This window comes from Camponotus vicinus, unplaced genomic scaffold (assembly GCF_025532165.1).
Source record: "Camponotus vicinus isolate PSW18456_S1 unplaced genomic scaffold, iyCamVici1.0 SCAF_9, whole genome shotgun sequence".
In the NCBI taxonomy this organism is placed as follows: Eukaryota; Metazoa; Arthropoda; class Insecta; order Hymenoptera; family Formicidae; genus Camponotus; species Camponotus vicinus.
Window position 1 is genome coordinate 6343401 of NW_028141981.1, and position 18552 is coordinate 6361952.

The following is an 18552-nucleotide window of genomic DNA, read 5'->3' on the forward strand; positions in this document are numbered from 1 at the left end:
ATCGAATAGAATTGACCCTTAAGAGGGAAAGAGATTAAAGTAAAGAGAAATCATCAACAAGTGAATTTTTTTTATTTGGAAACAGAAATTTTAAGCTTCACGCTAAAATTTAATTAATGAAGGAATTTCTAGAATGTTTGAAAATACGCGATGTTCTGATTTGTGTACATATCATATGAGCATATCTAGTGCGAAGAATTGAAACGCACGCTATCCATATCCTGGGGAGCATGACTCTGTAATATTTGAGCGGATATGCAAATATCGACATAAAAAGTGCAAAATTGTTTGCTCTTATATAAATGGAATACACGCCCGTGGCAAAACAGTTATATATCCTGTAATTGTTCGACTTTTTTATTCACGAAATTTGAAAGTATTTATCTTTAAATCTTTAACATTATAATCTACATTTTTTAATAAAATACAGTTGTAGAATACAAGAGCGAAGCAAGTCTACAATTTATCAAATTTTAAATTTTAAATTTCTTTTTTTTTTACTTAAAACTACTGTAACAAAAATTACAAATTTATCTTAATTTAAATATATACAAATTTCTCTCTATTCAAAATGAGTCTTTACAAATTATACATTTTTATTATTTAGACGTCAAATTTTTCATTTTACAATATTTATGGCTACTGTTTCACAAAACGATCTTCAAACTGTTTTGCTTCTAATCTACTTCTAATCTATTTCCAAAATAAGCAACAAGCTAGAGAAATTAAGCGAATTATCTCTCGATCGAAATGGATCGACATTAAAAGTTCATGAACCACACCTTCGATTTAGATAATGGCGCGTTATTTCTGTTTCGATACTGGGTTACGAATCCTTATTTAGAAGATTGCCGTTTGATCAATCACCGGTATAATCGCCAGACAGAACGAAACGAAACAGCGTTTTTTTTTTTAACTTAAAGGCACTTGTATAATAAGTGGGACGAGACCGCTTTCTATCCATATGCGAAGGATTTCTTGGTACATATCTCGAATGCGACACGTCAACAAGAATCAGTCATAGATTGATTGTGACCTCTGATTTTGCTCTCTTTTATTTTTAAATTATTTTTGGGTTATTATAAGAATATATATTATTTAACTATTATCTTGAAATATTCAAAACAGTATTTCGATTAATTACTTCAAAATTGCATACTATTAATCTATGCATATATAATCTGTATGTAATATTTATCATAACTTGAGATATATTCTTAATTTTTAAAAAAGGACCATGATTAGCTCGTTGCATCTACTGTATAGATGTTTTGAGAGTAGTATTGAAGCAAGGATTATGATTGACCCACTGCATCAAGCGCATCCCTACTTCAAGAATCGTAATAATGGACAGTTCGTGCCGATAGTTTAGATTCGGAAACCAACCCATATTTTTTCCGTGAATTATGATACTTTGATGGTAAATTTCTCGTGCGAATTTGGGAGTATCAAACAAAATATCATGTACATTTCTCATATAGTTCATTTAAATTCGCTCATATATATGTTGATTAATTAAATATAATAATATTTAAATTAAATATAATTATAATATATTATAATTAAATATTCTAATTATAATATATAATTATATTTAATTTAAATATTATTATATTTAATTAATCAACATTTTAATTATTTATTTGAATATCTAACGTACAATAGTCTCAGCTGTCTTTTTTTACGCGTTATTTCATTCTTTAAATATATCCGCATATATTCTTCCGTATCTTGTTCAAATATCGTTAGATGCTAGATCATTTTGCACACAGTGTATGTAGCGTGAGCTTCAAAAAGGAAGAGGATCATTGCGATTGGTCCGCTACATCGACGTATCGAGAATATCGAACTATCCACCTATGATCGACAAGCTGCGAGGAGCCGAGCGCTGTGATTGGCGCGCTGAATCGAGGACATCGTCGCTTCGAGAATCGCAAGCAGAGTTCGATACATGGAGTAATGGAGCAGCTCGCAACGCGGCAGGTCGGATTTGAAAAGTTGCTTCCCGTGGTTTTCGCGTTTTAGACTCGCCGAAAGAGAGTCTCTCCCGCGAACTGTTATCGAAAGTGCCGAGTGAAACGTTGCGCGTTCGTCGTTACGTCAAATATCATCACGTTGCATCATAATCGGTTTTATGATCGGTGACAGGCTGTAGCTCTGCGATTTGAAATCGCAGTTAATCCATATTTCTCATCCTTCGAAGGTGAATTTCGCGCATAATTTGTCACTTTCGCGAGTGTTGAGTGAAATATATAATGTAGTGCATAACGAGCAGCACAGTAAAATGCATAGCGAAAGTGCATAGTGAAAGTGATATATGTGTATAGTGCTCATTGTGGTTTATTAAATATGAACGAATCGAAGTTGTCGCTTCGAGTTCGTCGAAAATGGAATAAGTGATAGCCAATTGCAACGATATTGGATGTACCGGATGAATACGTGAACCATCCGTTGCAGATTTCCTGAGGGTGAAATAAAGAGGAGAGGTAGCCGATTACAGCGATCCCCCAAGATTTACTGGATATCAATGCAGTGGCGCCGCCAATGGTGAGTACTTTTTACTTTATTACCGTATTATCGATAAAACTGTCGATAAAATCGTACTTTTTATTTAATCATTTATGATGAACTTATTACTCCCGACTGCTGCCAACCTACCCATACAGCACAGAATATTGCAGCAATATTATTAATATTGCTGTAACATTGCAGCAACATTGCAATATTGCCGCAATATTACTGCAATGTTCTATGCTGTACGGTTGGCAAAAGATGGAGGGAGTATGCGTTTTTTTTTATCCTATGTTTTATCATTGACGAGATACTATTAGGGGCGCAATATAAATATATAATTGATACAATTGTATACTTACTAAAACTGCACTGATAATACACGCAATCGGAATACAAGTTATAGATATAAGTATATAATAATTTTCTTTCCATATTTTTTATATTTAATATTATATATATGTAAAAAAATAGAATGAAAAGAATATTTAATGAAAGGAAATGCATTTTTACATTTAAAAATTTGTTTAGGAGAAAGACTTATACTTTATAAATTTTCTTATTTATAATTATAAAAATTCAAGTATTTTTTATAGAATCTTTTAATGTCACTTATAGGTTTTTATTTGTTTCAAATCTAGTCCAATTCCATTAATTATATTTATACTAGAATGAGCTCTATCTATTAAATAAATGAAAATATTTTGGAATATGAAAATATTTTGGAATATGTATTATAAATATGTGATAAAAAGTTGCGTTATAAAAAGATGCAACTAATTGTTGCAGCTTACCGAATATATTTTCTATCAAACTATTGACGCAAATATTAAGAAATATTGTGATCCATTTGTGATCTGGTTTAGAATTTCTCATTAATAATTTTCTAATGCCTGTTTTATTATCACACACACACACACACACATTAGAATTTAATAATAATAATACATAATATATATTTTTATTACACCATCCTTATTGAAATGATTATTATTAATTCAATATACGTACAATAAAATATAATATAACAAACTGCTCTGTTTCTTATAAAGACTATAAGAAATGTATAAATTTTTCTCTATCATCATATATATAATACATAAAAATACATTATTAATATTACAACAAATTTATTATATTTTCTATTGACACAGCAAGAAATCTGTCACCAAATTATTGAATTCTTCAAAATATCTTAAATGAGGATTGTGTCCGCCCTTTTCAAAAATATACACCCTGCAATACAAGAAAAATTATATGTAATAAAAAAATTTCTTAATCTTAATTTTTTTAAATCTATAAAGAGATACAAACTTTGAATTGGCGATATTTTGATTTAGATACGTCAGATGTTCTGGTAAGACCACTGCATCTTTAGCTCCATGAATAATCAATGTCGGACACTTTATTTTCGATAAAACTTCTTTGCACAAGTTACCATTTTGCTTTTTATACAATCGTAACATAGCATCTATCCAATCCGACCAAGTCTTTCTAAAATAATCTTCGCCATAAACTTGTATCAAAGGTGTCCTCATTCTTTCCGACCATTTGTTGAGGTCTCTCATGCCTAGATGTAGTAATATTTTATAAAGATTTATACGAGCAAAAAAGAAACGAAATATTTAACGCAATCTCGATAAAGCAATAACAAAATATTTTATTTTTTAATCAATTTTAGCTAATTAAAAAAATGTTTTTTGACAGTTGAAATTTTTGCGAATCTTGGAAAATTTAATGATTTCCTAAAATCTTAGCAAATTTTGACATTTTTTACGAATCTTGACATAATTTTATTAACATAAATTATATTATTATTAAAAAGTAAGCAATAAGAAATATTCTTTTAGTTTTAGATATTGCAAATGAGATAAAGTCATACTTTCATATAGTTTTATCTCGTCCGGAAGTATATAAGCGTTCGCACCAAGAACTATCATCTTAAGAATGCTCTCGGGATATGTTGAGGCAAGCACAAGCGATGTGGTGCCTCCATCGCACCAACCGATCAAAGAAAATTTCGAATAACCCAGAGTCTGCATCAGATTGTGAGCCCATGAAGCGTCACGCTGAAAAAAATTATTCGGGAAAGTCCTATCGGGTGGTCGCGACTTTCCATTACCGGGTGGATCCCACGCCACTATGGTCAGCTTGTCCGTGTTTAGATTTTCGATCTGAGGCTTAAAATCAGTCCATATCGTTCCTGAAAAACATACAGTTTAATAGATAATAAATTTCTACGTTTGCAATCATTCTAATTCCAAAATTACACATAATTACACAATAACGTATTAATTTATGCCAAATTTCATCAAGAATTTAACAATTATCCATTACATTTTGAATAAAATCACTATAAATATTGATAACAGAATAAAAAACAGAAAAATATTGAGCAAAATAATTAAAAAACGGTAAAATTTTATAGTAAGAAATAAGAAAAAAAACAACTAAAATTTATATAGATAGTATATGTACGTACAAATATGTACATATAAGAATATGTAAGCGAAGACGCTCCTTGTTATAATCTATGTTGTTATCAATTATTTACAATAACGCAAGAAATGCAAGGTTACATACTACTTAATTGTTTCCTGGTATCAATTACAATAATGCCAGAAACGCAGGTTTATTATAAATAAAATTGATAATAGCATTAATAATAGCAAGAAGAATAGTAATAAAATGATAACGAAGCGATAAGACAAGATGATTAAAATTATTTGGCGGGAAAACAATTTTAAGAATGTCACATTTTTCTTAAATCATTAAATTAAAATGATACAAGAATAAACGCTGATCTCTTTGTCTTCTATCGAACAATTTAAATATTCGTGCAGGTGAATAATCACACTCGGTAGATGGTAGCAAGTATTAAGAAAAGCGAATGTGTGCTCCAAGACGCATCTCTCTCTCTCTCTCTCTCTCTCTCTCTCTCTCTCTCTCTCTCTCTCTCAGCATGTATAAATTATATTATTATGTGTACTTACCTAACGAGCCAGGTAACAATAATACCGGATGGTTACCTCTGCCGACTCTGGCATAATTTATTTCCATGCCGTCTACTTTGATTTTTCGTTCCTTTTAAAATGATACTTCTTTTAATTAGGATTATAAGAGTCCAAAGATGGCAGCTCAATGATAAAATAATAAATAACAATCTGCCATTTCTTTTATTTTCCATTCATAATATTTCTCTTTACATACCTCAATCTCACGAGTTTTATTCGCCATCGCTGACAATTGTCGAATGGAGCAGTCATTGGCAGCTATGAGCCGCGATATGTAAAGATACGGTAAAAAACAATATACATACATACAACAATTATTTTTATCATTTTATGGTTGTTTTATGGTCGATCGTAACGAGGTACACAGTTTAAATATAAAAATACTACCTATAGCAGCTGATATGTAAATACATATTTTATATAAATGTTAATATAATTATTAATATTTTCAACAAAAAAAAGCAGAAAAAAGAAAGAATTAAATTATTTTGAGAATTTATAGATGATTAAATGAAATATACAAGCTTACAAAGGTTATTTAAAAAATATATAAAATATATAAAGGAATTTTTGACGGAAAATTAGCGTATTAATTGCAAGGTTCATATATAAAATTGACACACAAATACACTTCTATTTTTCTGTTAATATAGATATAATCTTTCTTTTTCTGTTACAAATTTTATTTATTTATTTTCTATGTAATACCAATTATGTATTGAAATAATATTTTATTGTATGTGTACTCCCGGCAAAAACAGTTACGTCACATCCTCGTCGAATCCACGTATTTTACGTGGCTTACGTAGATGCAGATTTATTCACGAATTATCTACGTGGATACAACTTTCTTTTTTCATTATTACATCGAGATACTTTATTCTCGAAATATCAATGTAGATTTCATGTGGATATTTCTATTGAAATTATGATTAATCATTCAACGACTCGGTAATATTGTAATGTTAAAAGATATTTTATTAAAATTTTTCAATTGTAATTTTGTATCTGAAATATTTCAGAAATATACCTGCATCATGTTTCTTATAATTATATTATAATATTATAATATTTATATTTTATATAATATTGTATTTGCAATATTTCTGAAATCTTCCAGAAAGATAAAAAAGTTTGCTAAAAAAATGATTATATCTGTATGTTTCTAAATATGTAATAGTACATATGTATATAGAATATGCTTCCTCGCTTTGCCGCTATGCGGCTGCATCAAATTAGCTAACTCGTATTCAACTTTTCGTCATAAAGTGTATATAAAGAACTGATACTAACACGGTCCGAAGTTTATTTTTTCTTTTAAGGACCGTCTACGATGGAAGTAATATTGGTGGAGTGGACGGTGGAGTAAGGCGTAAGCGAATGGTTCTTTTCCATTTCGCATTACTCCTAGTCTTACGCTTTACTCCACCGTCCACTCCGATATTATTTTCATTGTAGACGGTCCTTTAGTCAGTTTAATTTAATAAACTGATTTAATTTAAAATAATTTGTTTAATAATCTGGATCGCTTGTTGGGATTCAGAATATGGAACAGATTATTTGAAATTAAACGGATAAATGGGAGATAGCCTATTTATTGCGTATATTAAAAATAAAATATAAATAAAAATAAAATTATTCTTATGGCCGAGTGTATGTATTTATATACTTTTATAAATGTCCAAGATATTCACTTATCAAAAATGAAGAAAATAATATGTCTCGAAAGTTCATGAAATTTTCACATAGATTCCACGTAGATTCTAGTACCGTTTTTGAGCGGATTATCCACTCGAATATCCACGTGGATTCAACGATATTAGTCTACGTGGTAATAACGTGGATTTTACGTACTGTTTTTGTCGGGCTATACATTGTCATATTGAAGAAATAGTACATCAAGTAAAAAATTAATGTTAAATTATATATTTTGAAGGGAATTGCGAATTGAATGACTGTACGATCATTAAAATATTTGTTTTCAAGAATTATACAATAATAATGAAAACACACAACCCACACGGAACAAAAATCTCTAATGGATGTCCAGTAGACGTCCATCATGGAGATTCAAAACCTCTCTCAGATGTCCATGCAATCTCCTATAGACGTTCTATTAGAGATCCACAGTTCCGCATTTCTTACTTCTATTCGACATCCATTAGACGTATTCATAGATGCCACTTGGACGTCATATAGACATTAACTAGGGATTATAAAAATTCGTTTCTGAACGTCATATGGACATCATATAGACAATTAGAGAGGCCAGGTAGCCCTCATATTCGTTTCAAAAATGTTTCACAAATGTCTCATAAATTTCTTTAAAACGTTTCATAACCGACTCTTGAAAATGTTTCTAATTGGTTAAAATGTCCACGAAGAATGTCCTTGAAGAACGTTAAGAGATACGTTTCTTTTTTGATAAAAAAACGTTTAAAAAATGTTTAAAATACGTTTAAAACGTTTATACGTTTATACGTTTTCTCTTTTATTCGTTAAACGTTTGTTTTTTTATGGAATTAATAAAATAATACATTCATACACACTCTCTAAAAATAAATCAGTATATTATCACTGAAAACAGTAAACAGAGTCACTGATACAGCAGTTATAAGTTATTATAGCACTGTAAATCAATAATATTTCAGTGAAAGATCTCTCAGTAAAATATTATTGACAGTGCTATAATATTATTTACAATGCTAAAATAACTTATAACTGCTGTATCAGTGATTCTGTTTACTGTTTCCAGTGATAATATACTGATTCATTTTTAGAGAGTGTGTATGAATGTATTATTTTATTAATTCCATAAAAAGCAAACGTTTAACGAATAAAAGAAAAAACCGTATTTTAAACGTATTTTAAAAACATATTTTTTAACGTTTTTTTCAGAAAAGAAACGTTTTGTTATTTTAAAAACGTTTTTTTATCAGAAAAGAAACGTATCTCTTAACGTTCTTTAAGTGGACATTTTAACTAATCAGAAACGTTTTCAGGAGTCGGTTAAACGGTTGAAACGTTTTAAAGAAACGTTTTAAAGAACGTTTTAAAGAACGTTTTAAAGAACGTTTTTGTGAACCGTTTATGAAACGAATTTGTACTACCTGGGATACATATATAATTATTACAAAAACTATATTAATTTCTATTTACAAATATTAGGAAAAGTAATTAAGATGAAAAACATAATTTGTTTAGATAAAAATTGTTTAATGTATTTTATTTATTTTTTTTTTAATAATAAAAATAATTATATTAACAAGAGCTAATTTTACGAAATACAATTATATATAATAAATTTAGATATCTTTAGATTTAATTAAAAAATTAAAGATTTTCTATTTTCTAATATAATAATTAACACATATTATAAATTATGTAAAAAAATTTTATCATCAAAGCAAATCTTTTTAGTATTAAAATTTTGTTAATTATAGAGATATTTAGAGTTTATTAAAAGTTTTTAATAAAAATTTAAATTTTGTATAAATTTTAAAAAATGCTAAAAATAAAATATAGAATATTACAAATTTTAAATATATTCTTAAAATACTAGGTGAGAATTTTAAATAATACTTAGAAATTACATTTTTAGTTTATGTTAAGAGAAATGTATACACATTTATCATACATCCATAACCGACGTCTAATGGACATCCATGATGGATTTACAGACGGCATTTACCATAGAAATAATATGGATTTCTATTAGAGATCCATTGAACATCCACCGTGGAGATATAGGTCATATGGAGGTATGGAGGTTATATGGACCTCCAGTGTGGATGTCATGTTCCGTGTGGGAAATATCAAGATAAAACTCGGTGTCGATAAAATCACACTTTTTATTTAATTATTTATGGTAAACTTATTTTTTATCCTATGTTTTATTATTGACGAGGTACTATTAGGGGCGCAATATAAATATATAATTTATATAATTGTATACTTACTAAAACTGCACTGATAATACACTCAATCGGAATAATACAAGTTATAAAATAAGTAATAATTTTCTTTCCATATTTTTTTATATTTAATATTATATATATGTAAAAAAATAGAATGAAAAAAATATTTAATAAAAAGAAATGCATTTTTATATTTAAAACTCTGTTTAAAAAAGATTTATACTTTATAGATTTCCTTAAAAATTCAAGTATTCTTTATACAATCTTTTAATGTCACTTATAGGTTTTTATTTGTTTCAAATCTAGTCCAATTCATTTAATTATATTTATGCTATAGAATGAGCCCTAAGTAAATATGAATATATTTTAGAATATGTATTATAAATATGTGATAAAAAGTTGCATTATAAAAAGATGCAGCTATAATTTTTGCTGCAACTTACCAAATATATTTCCTATCAAACTATTGTGTAGATGCAAATATTATGAAATATTATGATCCATTTGTTATCTGTTTTAGAATACATCATTAATAATTTTCTAATACCTATTTTATTATCACACATACATTTTAATAATAATAATATTAAATAATTTAATAATAATAATACATAATATATATTTTTATTACACCATAGAAATAATTATTGTTAATACAATATGCATACAATAATATAAAATAATAAACTGCTCTGTTTCTCATAAAAGTTATATAAAATGTATAAATCTTTCTCTCTATCACCATATGTATATATATATATATATATATATATATATATATATATATATATATATATAATACATAAAAATACATTATCAATATTACAACAAATTTATTATATTTTCGATTGATTCAGCAAGAAATCCGTCACCAAATTGTTGAATTCTTCAAAATATCTTAAATGAAGATTATGTCCGCCCTTTTCTAAAATATGCACGCTGCAATACAAGAAAAATTATATGTAATAAAAAAATTTCGTAGGTGATCTTAATTTTTTCAAATCTATAAAGAGATACAAACTTTGAATTGGCGATATTTTGCTTTAGATACGTCGGATGTTCTGGTAAGACCACTGCATCTTTAGCTCCATGAATAATCAATGTCGGACACTTTATTTTCGATAAAACTTCTTTGCACAAGTTACCATTTTGCTTTTTATACAATCGTAACATAGCATCTATCCAATCCGACCAAGTCTTTCTAAAATAATCTTCGCCATAAACTTGTATCATAGGTGTCCTCATTCTTTCCGACCACTTGTTGATGTCTCTGATGCCTAGATGTAGTAATATTTTATAAAGATTTATCCCGAGCAAAAAAGAAGCGAAATATTTAATGCAAATATTATAACGAAATATTTAATCTCGATAAAGCAATAACGAAGTATTCTATTTTTTTATAAATTTTAGCTAATTAAAAAAATAATATTTTTTGACAGTTGAAATTGAGTTTTTGCGAATCTTGGAAAATTTAATGATTTCTTCAAATCTTGGCAAATTTTAACATTTTTTACGAACCTTGACATAAATTTTATTAACATAAATTATATTATTATTAAAAAGTAGGCAATAAGAAATATTCTTAGTTTTAGATATTGCAAATGAGATAAAGTCGTACTTTCATATATTTTTATCTCGTCCGGATGTATATAAGCGTTCGCACCAAAAACTATCATCTTAAGAATGCTCTCGGGATATGTTGAGGCAAGCAGAAGCGATGTGATTCCTCCATCGCTCCAACCGATCAAAGAAAATTTCGAATAACCTAGAGTCTGCATCAGATTGTGACCCCATGAAGCGTCGCGCTGAAAAAAATTATCCGGGAAAGTCCTATCGGGTGGTCGCGACTTTCCATAACCGGGTGGATCCCACGCCACTATGGTCAGCTTGTCCGCGTTTAGATTTTCGATTTGCGGCTTAAAATCAGTCCATATTGTTCCTGAAAAACATACAGTTTAAAAGATAATAAATTTCTACATTTGCAATTATTCTAATTCCAAAATTACACAAATAACGTATTAATTTATGCCAAATTTCATCGAGAATTTAACAATTATCCATTGCATTTTTTAATAAAATCACTATAAATATTGATAGCAGGATAAAAAGCAGCAAATATTGATAGCAGAATAATTAAAAAACGGTAATAAAATTTTATAATAAGAAATAAGAAAAAACTACAACTAAAATTTATATACATCGTATATGTACAAATATATACATATTATTTCTTTCTTGTTATCAATCTGTGTTGTTATCAATTATTTACAATAACGCAAGAAATGCAAGTTTACATGCTACTTGTTTCTTGATATCAATTACAATAATGCAAGAAACGCAGATTTATTATAAATAAAATTGCATTAATAATAGCATTAATAATAGCAAGAAAAATAAAATAGTAAGTAATAAAATGATAACGAAGCGACAAAACAAGATGATTAAAATTATTTGGCGGGAAAACAATTTTAAGAATGTCATATTTTTTAAATCACTGAACTAAACTGATGCAAGAATAAACGCTGTCCTTTGTCTTCCATCGAACAAATATTTAAATATTCGTGCACGTAATAATCACCCGGTAGATGGCAGCAAGTATCAAGAAAAGCGAATTTGTGCTCCGAAACGTATCTCTTTCTCAGCATGTATACATTATATTATTATGTGTACTTACCTAGTGCGCCAGGTAATAATAATACCGGATGATTACCTCTGCCGACTTTGGCATAATTTATTTCCGTGCCGTCTACTTTGATTTTTCGTTCCTTTTAAACGATACTCCTTTTAATTAGGATTATAAAAGTCCAAAGATGGCAGCTCAATGGTAAAACAGCAAATAACAATCTGCCATTTCTCTTATTTTCTATTCGTAATATTTCTCTTTACATACCTCAATCTTACGAGTTTTATTCGCTATCGCTGACAATTGTCGAATGGACAGAGCCATACCTCTAGACTCTATCATTCTGCATAATGTATTGACTAAACACATGTTTGCCCACATTGTACAATTCATGAGCCATTGGCAGCTACGAATGAGCCGCGGTATGTCGCTAAAAGCAGTATATGTACATCAATTTTATCGTTTGTGGTCGTGATACGATGGTACACAGTTTAAATATAAAAATGCTATCTATAGCAGCTGATATGTAAATATTTGATATAAATATTAATATAAATTATTAATATCATCAGCATAAAAGCAGAAAGTAGAAAAGATAAAATTATTTTGAGAGTTTATAAATGATTAAATGAAATATACAAGCTTATAAAGATTACTTAACAAATATATAAAGAAATTTTTGGCGGAAAATTCGCGTATTAATCGCAAGGTTCATATATAAAATTAGCACACAAATATACTTCTGTTTTTTGTTGATATAATCTTTCTTTTTCTGTTATAAATTTTATTTATTTATTTTCTATATAATACCAATTATGTATTGAAATAATATTTTATTGTATATGTACTATATATATTGTCATACTGAAAAAAAATAGTTAAATAGTAAAAAATAGTAAAAAATTAATGTTAAATTATATATTTTGAAGGGAATTGCGTATTGAATGACTGTAAGATCATTAAAATATTTATTTTCAAGAACTATACAGTAATGGTAAAAATGGAAACACACAAATATCAAGTGCAAATACTGTATATGTAAAATATGAGCAATGGCATTAATGATCAAAAAACCAATGTCTCTACACGATAAAAATAAATAAATGCAATTCTTGTGCAATTGTCCTAATATCAGTGATACATGAATTTATATATATATATATTGCTCTTACAAAAGTTTTTAAAAATCTTGCGAAATATGAGTTAAATGCTATGCAACATCCACATAATTCTTAAAAAATTTTGTGGTCATATGCCGAAAGAAAAAAATTTTAACTTAACAGTACTTAATGATTCTTAAAAGTACAGAAAATTCTATTTTAATATTACATTTAATCCTATCTTTGATAGGAATAATAATATTAAATGAGTCACAAAATGTAGATTACAGTAGATTATGGCTTATCATGAATCTTGTTGATTACGATTGCTCTGTGCTCGATCAAATGCTCTGTGATATTCTTCCATCAGATACTTTTTATATTTTGTCTGATTATTCCATAGCTCTGCTGCTTCAAGATTAAGTGGGCTTTCATTATTAGGTTCTATATAACAAAAAGTAATTTAAATTAATATCATATTGATTTATCATATAATATGAATCTATTGTTTTATTTATTACTTACCACCAAGAAGGGATTGTATAGAAAGTAAAATAGTACGCACATCGTACAATGCGCTCCACTTATCTTTTAATATATCCAAACAGATATTACCACCGGTATCTACATTTGGGTGAAAGCAAGGTGTAGCAAAGCGTACTATAGGAGCGCTATATGGATAACTATGTGGAAACTCTAAAGTCAATTTGTAGGTGAGACCAGCATATACCTATAATATATAAACCTTACATTACATCTTTTCTTGCTGGTATATTGTAATATTAACAACACTATTTAAAGTATGGGGACAGGATAGTTATTTATTAATCTCTTACTGTGTCTCTTGGTCCTGTGATAGTCCCAATCCATTTAAATAAGTTTTCTCCCTCTGGGAAGGCAGATACTCCTTGCTCAGTGCTCATCATCAGTACCATGAGTTCCTTTTGCAATCTAAACAATGTTACATTTTAATAGCAATATTTTTATCAGATAATAAAGGATGTATATATATTGCACAAGCTAGTCATAGTGAAGAAAAGATAAAATATTAAAAGAGCAAATTTCACAAGATATTCCCGATGAACAATATTCAATTAGCGTCAATTGACCATGTAATAATCCGTTAGGTTATATAATTCACAGAGAGAAAAAACGCTATATTAATCATGCTATAACTTTCTAGACAATCTAGAACAATTTTTTTGATAGTTTGACAGTTGACTTTATTCATCCGAGGAAGGACAAAATAAGACAACTCGCGTTTAAAGTGTCCTGCCAACGGACTCGATTGCACATACCGTTTGCTGACTGCATGATTATCTTTCGGCAAGCTCTGCTTCTCTTCAGCCGCCTTCGTTGGTGTGTTTTGTGTCGAACTGAAAGGGTTCACGTTTTGTGCCATCCCGAGCAAACTTTCAGTGAGAATCGAACGAGAGATATCCTCCTCGCGGAGCGCGAATTTTCTCGACTCGTTGACGGTCACAACAGCAGGACGGAAATTTGAATGTTACACGCGCTCTACTGCCCGACGCGAAAACATCGAGCGGCAAAACAGCTGTTGCGCCGACGAGCGGCGACGCGTCGTGCGGATTTTATCTGTCTCTGCCTCTGTCGATTTCGCATGTCGATTCCTTCGCGGATTTTAAATGGTACGATTTATCTAATATCACGTACAAAAAGCCGTATATTCCTCTTTCGTGCTGTCAATAATATCGCAGGAAAAGATCAATGTCATATCAAATGTTATTCAGTGAAATCGATAACTTCGTCGTCGTTTGGTTAGACCGTCTCTAACTAGATATCGTCCTTGAATATTTCGTTTAGAACACGTTTGAAAAAAAATGCGAGAACATTGAAGTAATGACGAAGCAAAAAGCTCGATAGAGGTATTATCGCAAGATATCGATCGGTGACATTTTTTTCCTTAATATGACGTGTTGGAAGAAATATGTGGGCAGGTGCAATCTGGATGTGTGTAATACGTAGTATTCATCATGTGAGTCATCCAAAATAGATGCATCAACAAAAATTTAGAAATGAGCGATTTTATGTAATTCAATTCTTGCTGATCAGGCACAACTGCGTGATGGAATTATTTGATGATGAAAGTAAATTCGAAGCTTGATAGTTTTGAAATAATAAAACTATGGCAGCGGCACAAGATACACCAGAGTCGGATACCGGGAGTTTTGAGTGTTTCAGAAACTACACAGCTCCAGAAGTATTTGTACAAGGCCTAGCTGGCATTGTTGACCAGCAGGATGTAGAATCTATGATACGTGCTCAAAAACAGATGTGAGTTTTATCTTTAATTTGTTGCTTTGATTTATATACTTATATATTTTATAATTTATTAATTTGTAATTTTTCTTTTTTGCATATTTTACAAAAATATATATTACAGGCTGCAAAGGTTTGAAAAAACTAATGAGATGTTGACCAATTGTAATCAATTGTCGGTACACCGACTTAAAACAGCTGGCACTGAATTCAAAAAGCACATCACACTTTTAATTGAGATGAAGAAAGATTTGGATTATATTTTCAAAAGAATTCGTTTAGTAAAGAATAAATTGAGTCAACAGTATCCACAGGCATTTAATGGTATAATTAATTATATAATAAATTATAAAATAGTCTTAATTAATGAGAAACTACAAAGAAAAAGGTATATATAACTTGCTCTATTGTAAATACACAGAGGCAGTAAGAAGCAGTTTGGCAGAGGAAGTCATTGTAGAGGATGTTGATTGCCCGGTAAAGCCTCTCGAACCGGAAATTGTGCCATTGCCATCCGTTCAAGGTGCTGCTGATCGAGATCCCGATTCAGATGGTAATGAAACCTCCACTAAAAATAGTCATATCGCTAAAGAGTAAATCTGATTTTTCGATGAATGTTTAAATGTAAATTACTGAAAATTACCTATGGAACAAACGGGCGGTTAATTCAGGTAACACATCACATTTCTGATATGTATATTGGCGGAGATGAATCAAGCGTATCTCTATGCTTTGTTGTAAGGGACTAAAGAAAGAGACCTGTTTAGTCTGAACCAATTGTTTAAATACTCAGATGATTTTATTGTTGTGAGATGTATATGTAAGTACATTATCTCTATATGAGAATGCATATAAAAAGAGTATTTTGAAGAGAGTATTTCTATTAGAAATCGATGTTAACGAGAAGCGATGTCGCTTCTTAAGATTGCGCTTTACCTGACAATTTATGCACTTTCTCTCTCGTGAAAAACGTTAGTACAAAACCGCTGTAGAAAGAATATCAATTGCAACGGCGTTTCGATACTTTCCGATTATTTCCGCAAGTTTTGGTTATTATTCGCATGTAAAAGTTTAATCGTCATATTACTGACGCAAGTTTGCAAATTTGAATGGTACAAAGAGTAAATTTCCATATATATACTAAATGATTTGCAGAAATTAATGACATAAAGTATTAACCCAAGTAATTTTTTCTTCTTTTAATCACGAATGAGTGAGAAATGCGTTGTGTTAGATATTGAAATATTATGTATACGTTAGAGACGCATTAATACGATGATGATGCATTAAGTACGGAAGTTTACTACTTTACATATCCTCTCTTCATTACGTATTCATCGACTTGTCGCGTAAGTATGTACATATCGCATAACAACATGCTTTCGATGTACGATGGTCGATTTATTGCTTCTCGCAGCGCACAGCAAAGAAAGCTTGTTCATGTGTTATATAGTGCATTATTGTAAATAAAGATCGTTCGTGTCTACCTCGTCGCACACAGAGTTTCAATCTACTTTGGTAGGTACATCTATAACGATTTATAGTTTGATCGAGAAACAGTCTCGCGCACACAATCCGTGATGCGACTTAAAACTTACATAGGGACGTGTAGCTCAGCTAAAAGATTAAATTAAATCGATGCACATCGCGGTTTCATTGAAATGAAGGGGTATGCGTTCGATCAGAATCTGAGATCATTTCCGATTCATTAACATCTTAGACGGTGCGTGATAATTCTGCATCTCGCAAACTGAAGTCTCGGTCTCACGCAAATAAATTCGTTGTATGCGCATTTTTATTGTAAGATGATGCGATTTACATTGTAAAGATTGTTTCGGTCGCTCGAGAGAGAAAGAGAGAAATATATATGTGTTCTTTGTTCCCGTTCTTCTGCACACGTTGCGATTTGATCATCCGACTTATCCCGACTTATCAAGTTTTTTATTCCTATCCTATCTGTAAAAAAAAGATAAAAAAAGAAATTGCAAACAGCGGTAATTAGCCAGAAGACTAATGACTTCCATTGTTGGTGTACAGTGCCGGTCGAGGAGTTTCAGTTCGCGAAGCTGCGCAAACGGCGAATAAAGAGTAACGACAGCTCGTCGACGGAGAGCAACAACGATCACAGTAACGCCGACACGTCATCCTGTACGTCCGACACCGGCTAAAAAAAAGCCGAGCAATATAAATGAGAGAAAGAGAGAGATAGGGGAGGAGAGAAAGAGAGAGAGAGAGAGTGAGAGCGAATGAAAATGTTTATTATAATAATGCCCCCCTCTCCGTTTCTTCCCATCCCCAAAATCGGATTCATGCACCACACTCCGTGTTGCTTGCTAGTCAAACGATCGATCAATCAATCGGCAACGAGAGAATCGGTATATCGAGATCGAAGCTATACACATCATATCTCGATATCATTTTGTAAGTTGCGGGCTTGTGAATACTGTCAATGTGAGCAAAATAAATTCTTTGTACACACGGTACAGCGATGTTGATCAATTCCATTCCGGTGAGAGTGTGCGAGCGATAACTGAGATAAATGAGAGAGAGAGAGAGAAAGGAAGAAAAAGCGAGGAGGGAGAGAGCATCCTTGTGGACAGCCGGGAGCTTAATTTGCGAATCGAGTCGAGTCGAGTCGAGATTCGCCATCGGCCACCGAGCCACCTGGGACGTGGGGTGTTTCATTAGCGAAGACGCAGCCGTCGTCGTCGTGAAATATTTCGTTCGTCCGGCTGGCAAAGGTGGCGCCGAGATTAATGCGAATGCTTTTCACGGCTGCATCCGCGCAGGGTCGCTATACTTAGTCGGCGTGACGTCTGGAAAGATTCACGTGACTTCTTTTAGCGTGTTAATTTAGGAGGAAGACATTCGAAATGTCCACTGCACGTGTTCGACACTACGAGACGTACAGTGAAATCTTGGCTTCATCGGATATACCAGAAGTCGTGCGCTTCCTTTTTTGAATTGTTCTAAAAGACGATGCAATTTTTTTTATGCAAATATATTGATATTTATACATGGATTTATATTCATATTTTTTTAATATAATAGCAACCGATGTTATATTGCATAATTTGGAAATTCCTTTTACTTCAAAATCGAAATCA

The 18552-nt window shown here is 30.6% G+C and overlaps 5 protein-coding genes across 7 annotated transcripts in view; 2 read left to right on the plus strand and 3 right to left on the minus strand.

Moving 5' to 3' along the window:
• The first annotated feature begins 1959 nt into the window (after positions 1-1959).
• Nvy (CBFA2/RUNX1 partner transcriptional co-repressor nervy) overlaps positions 1960-18552 on the plus strand; it is a 64099-nt gene continuing 47506 nt past the window's right edge. The window contains exon 1 of one of the 2 annotated variants that reach the window (XM_083109155.1): positions 1960-2547. In XM_083109155.1, coding sequence (XP_082965281.1) covers positions 2545-2547 — 3 coding nt within the window. In that variant the 5' untranslated portion in view covers positions 1960-2544. Of the gene's footprint in view, positions 2548-15912; positions 15999-18552 lie in introns of those variants that run through there. The other variant, XM_083109156.1, reaches the window with a different exon arrangement.
• On the minus strand, positions 3486-6772 carry LOC145977299 (serine hydrolase BPHL-like). Of its 2 annotated transcripts, XM_083109162.1 has the most exons (6): positions 6728-6772; positions 5722-5783; positions 5505-5595; positions 4394-4714; positions 3826-4081; positions 3486-3747 (listed from the first exon to the last, which is right to left on the minus strand). In XM_083109162.1, exons 2-6 carry the CDS (start codon positions 5746-5748, stop codon positions 3654-3656), a joined length of 789 nt encoding a protein of 262 aa, XP_082965288.1. In that variant the 5' UTR covers positions 5749-5783; positions 6728-6772; the 3' UTR covers positions 3486-3653. The 2 variants fall into 2 exon arrangements, with proteins under 2 accessions (XP_082965288.1, XP_082965287.1); XM_083109161.1 differs by lacking the exon at positions 6728-6772 and having other exon boundaries at positions 5722-5847.
• On the minus strand, positions 10143-12490 carry LOC145977298 (serine hydrolase BPHL-like). The gene is made up of 5 exons (XM_083109160.1): positions 12333-12490; positions 12117-12207; positions 11061-11381; positions 10464-10719; positions 10143-10381 (listed from the first exon to the last, which is right to left on the minus strand). Exons 1-5 carry the CDS (start codon positions 12456-12458, stop codon positions 10279-10281), a joined length of 897 nt encoding a protein of 298 aa, XP_082965286.1. The 5' UTR covers positions 12459-12490; the 3' UTR covers positions 10143-10278.
• Positions 13011-14939, minus strand: Vih (ubiquitin conjugating enzyme vih). Its single transcript, XM_083109163.1, has 4 exons — positions 14464-14939; positions 14002-14116; positions 13691-13895; positions 13011-13609 (listed from the first exon to the last, which is right to left on the minus strand). Exons 1-4 carry the CDS (start codon positions 14565-14567, stop codon positions 13470-13472), a joined length of 564 nt encoding a protein of 187 aa, XP_082965289.1. The 5' UTR covers positions 14568-14939; the 3' UTR covers positions 13011-13469.
• Positions 14375-17332, plus strand: LOC145977301 (kxDL motif-containing protein CG10681). The gene is made up of 4 exons (XM_083109164.1): positions 14375-15161; positions 15239-15460; positions 15570-15769; positions 15867-17332. Exons 2-4 carry the CDS (start codon positions 15312-15314, stop codon positions 16040-16042), a joined length of 525 nt encoding a protein of 174 aa, XP_082965290.1. The 5' UTR covers positions 14375-15161; positions 15239-15311; the 3' UTR covers positions 16043-17332.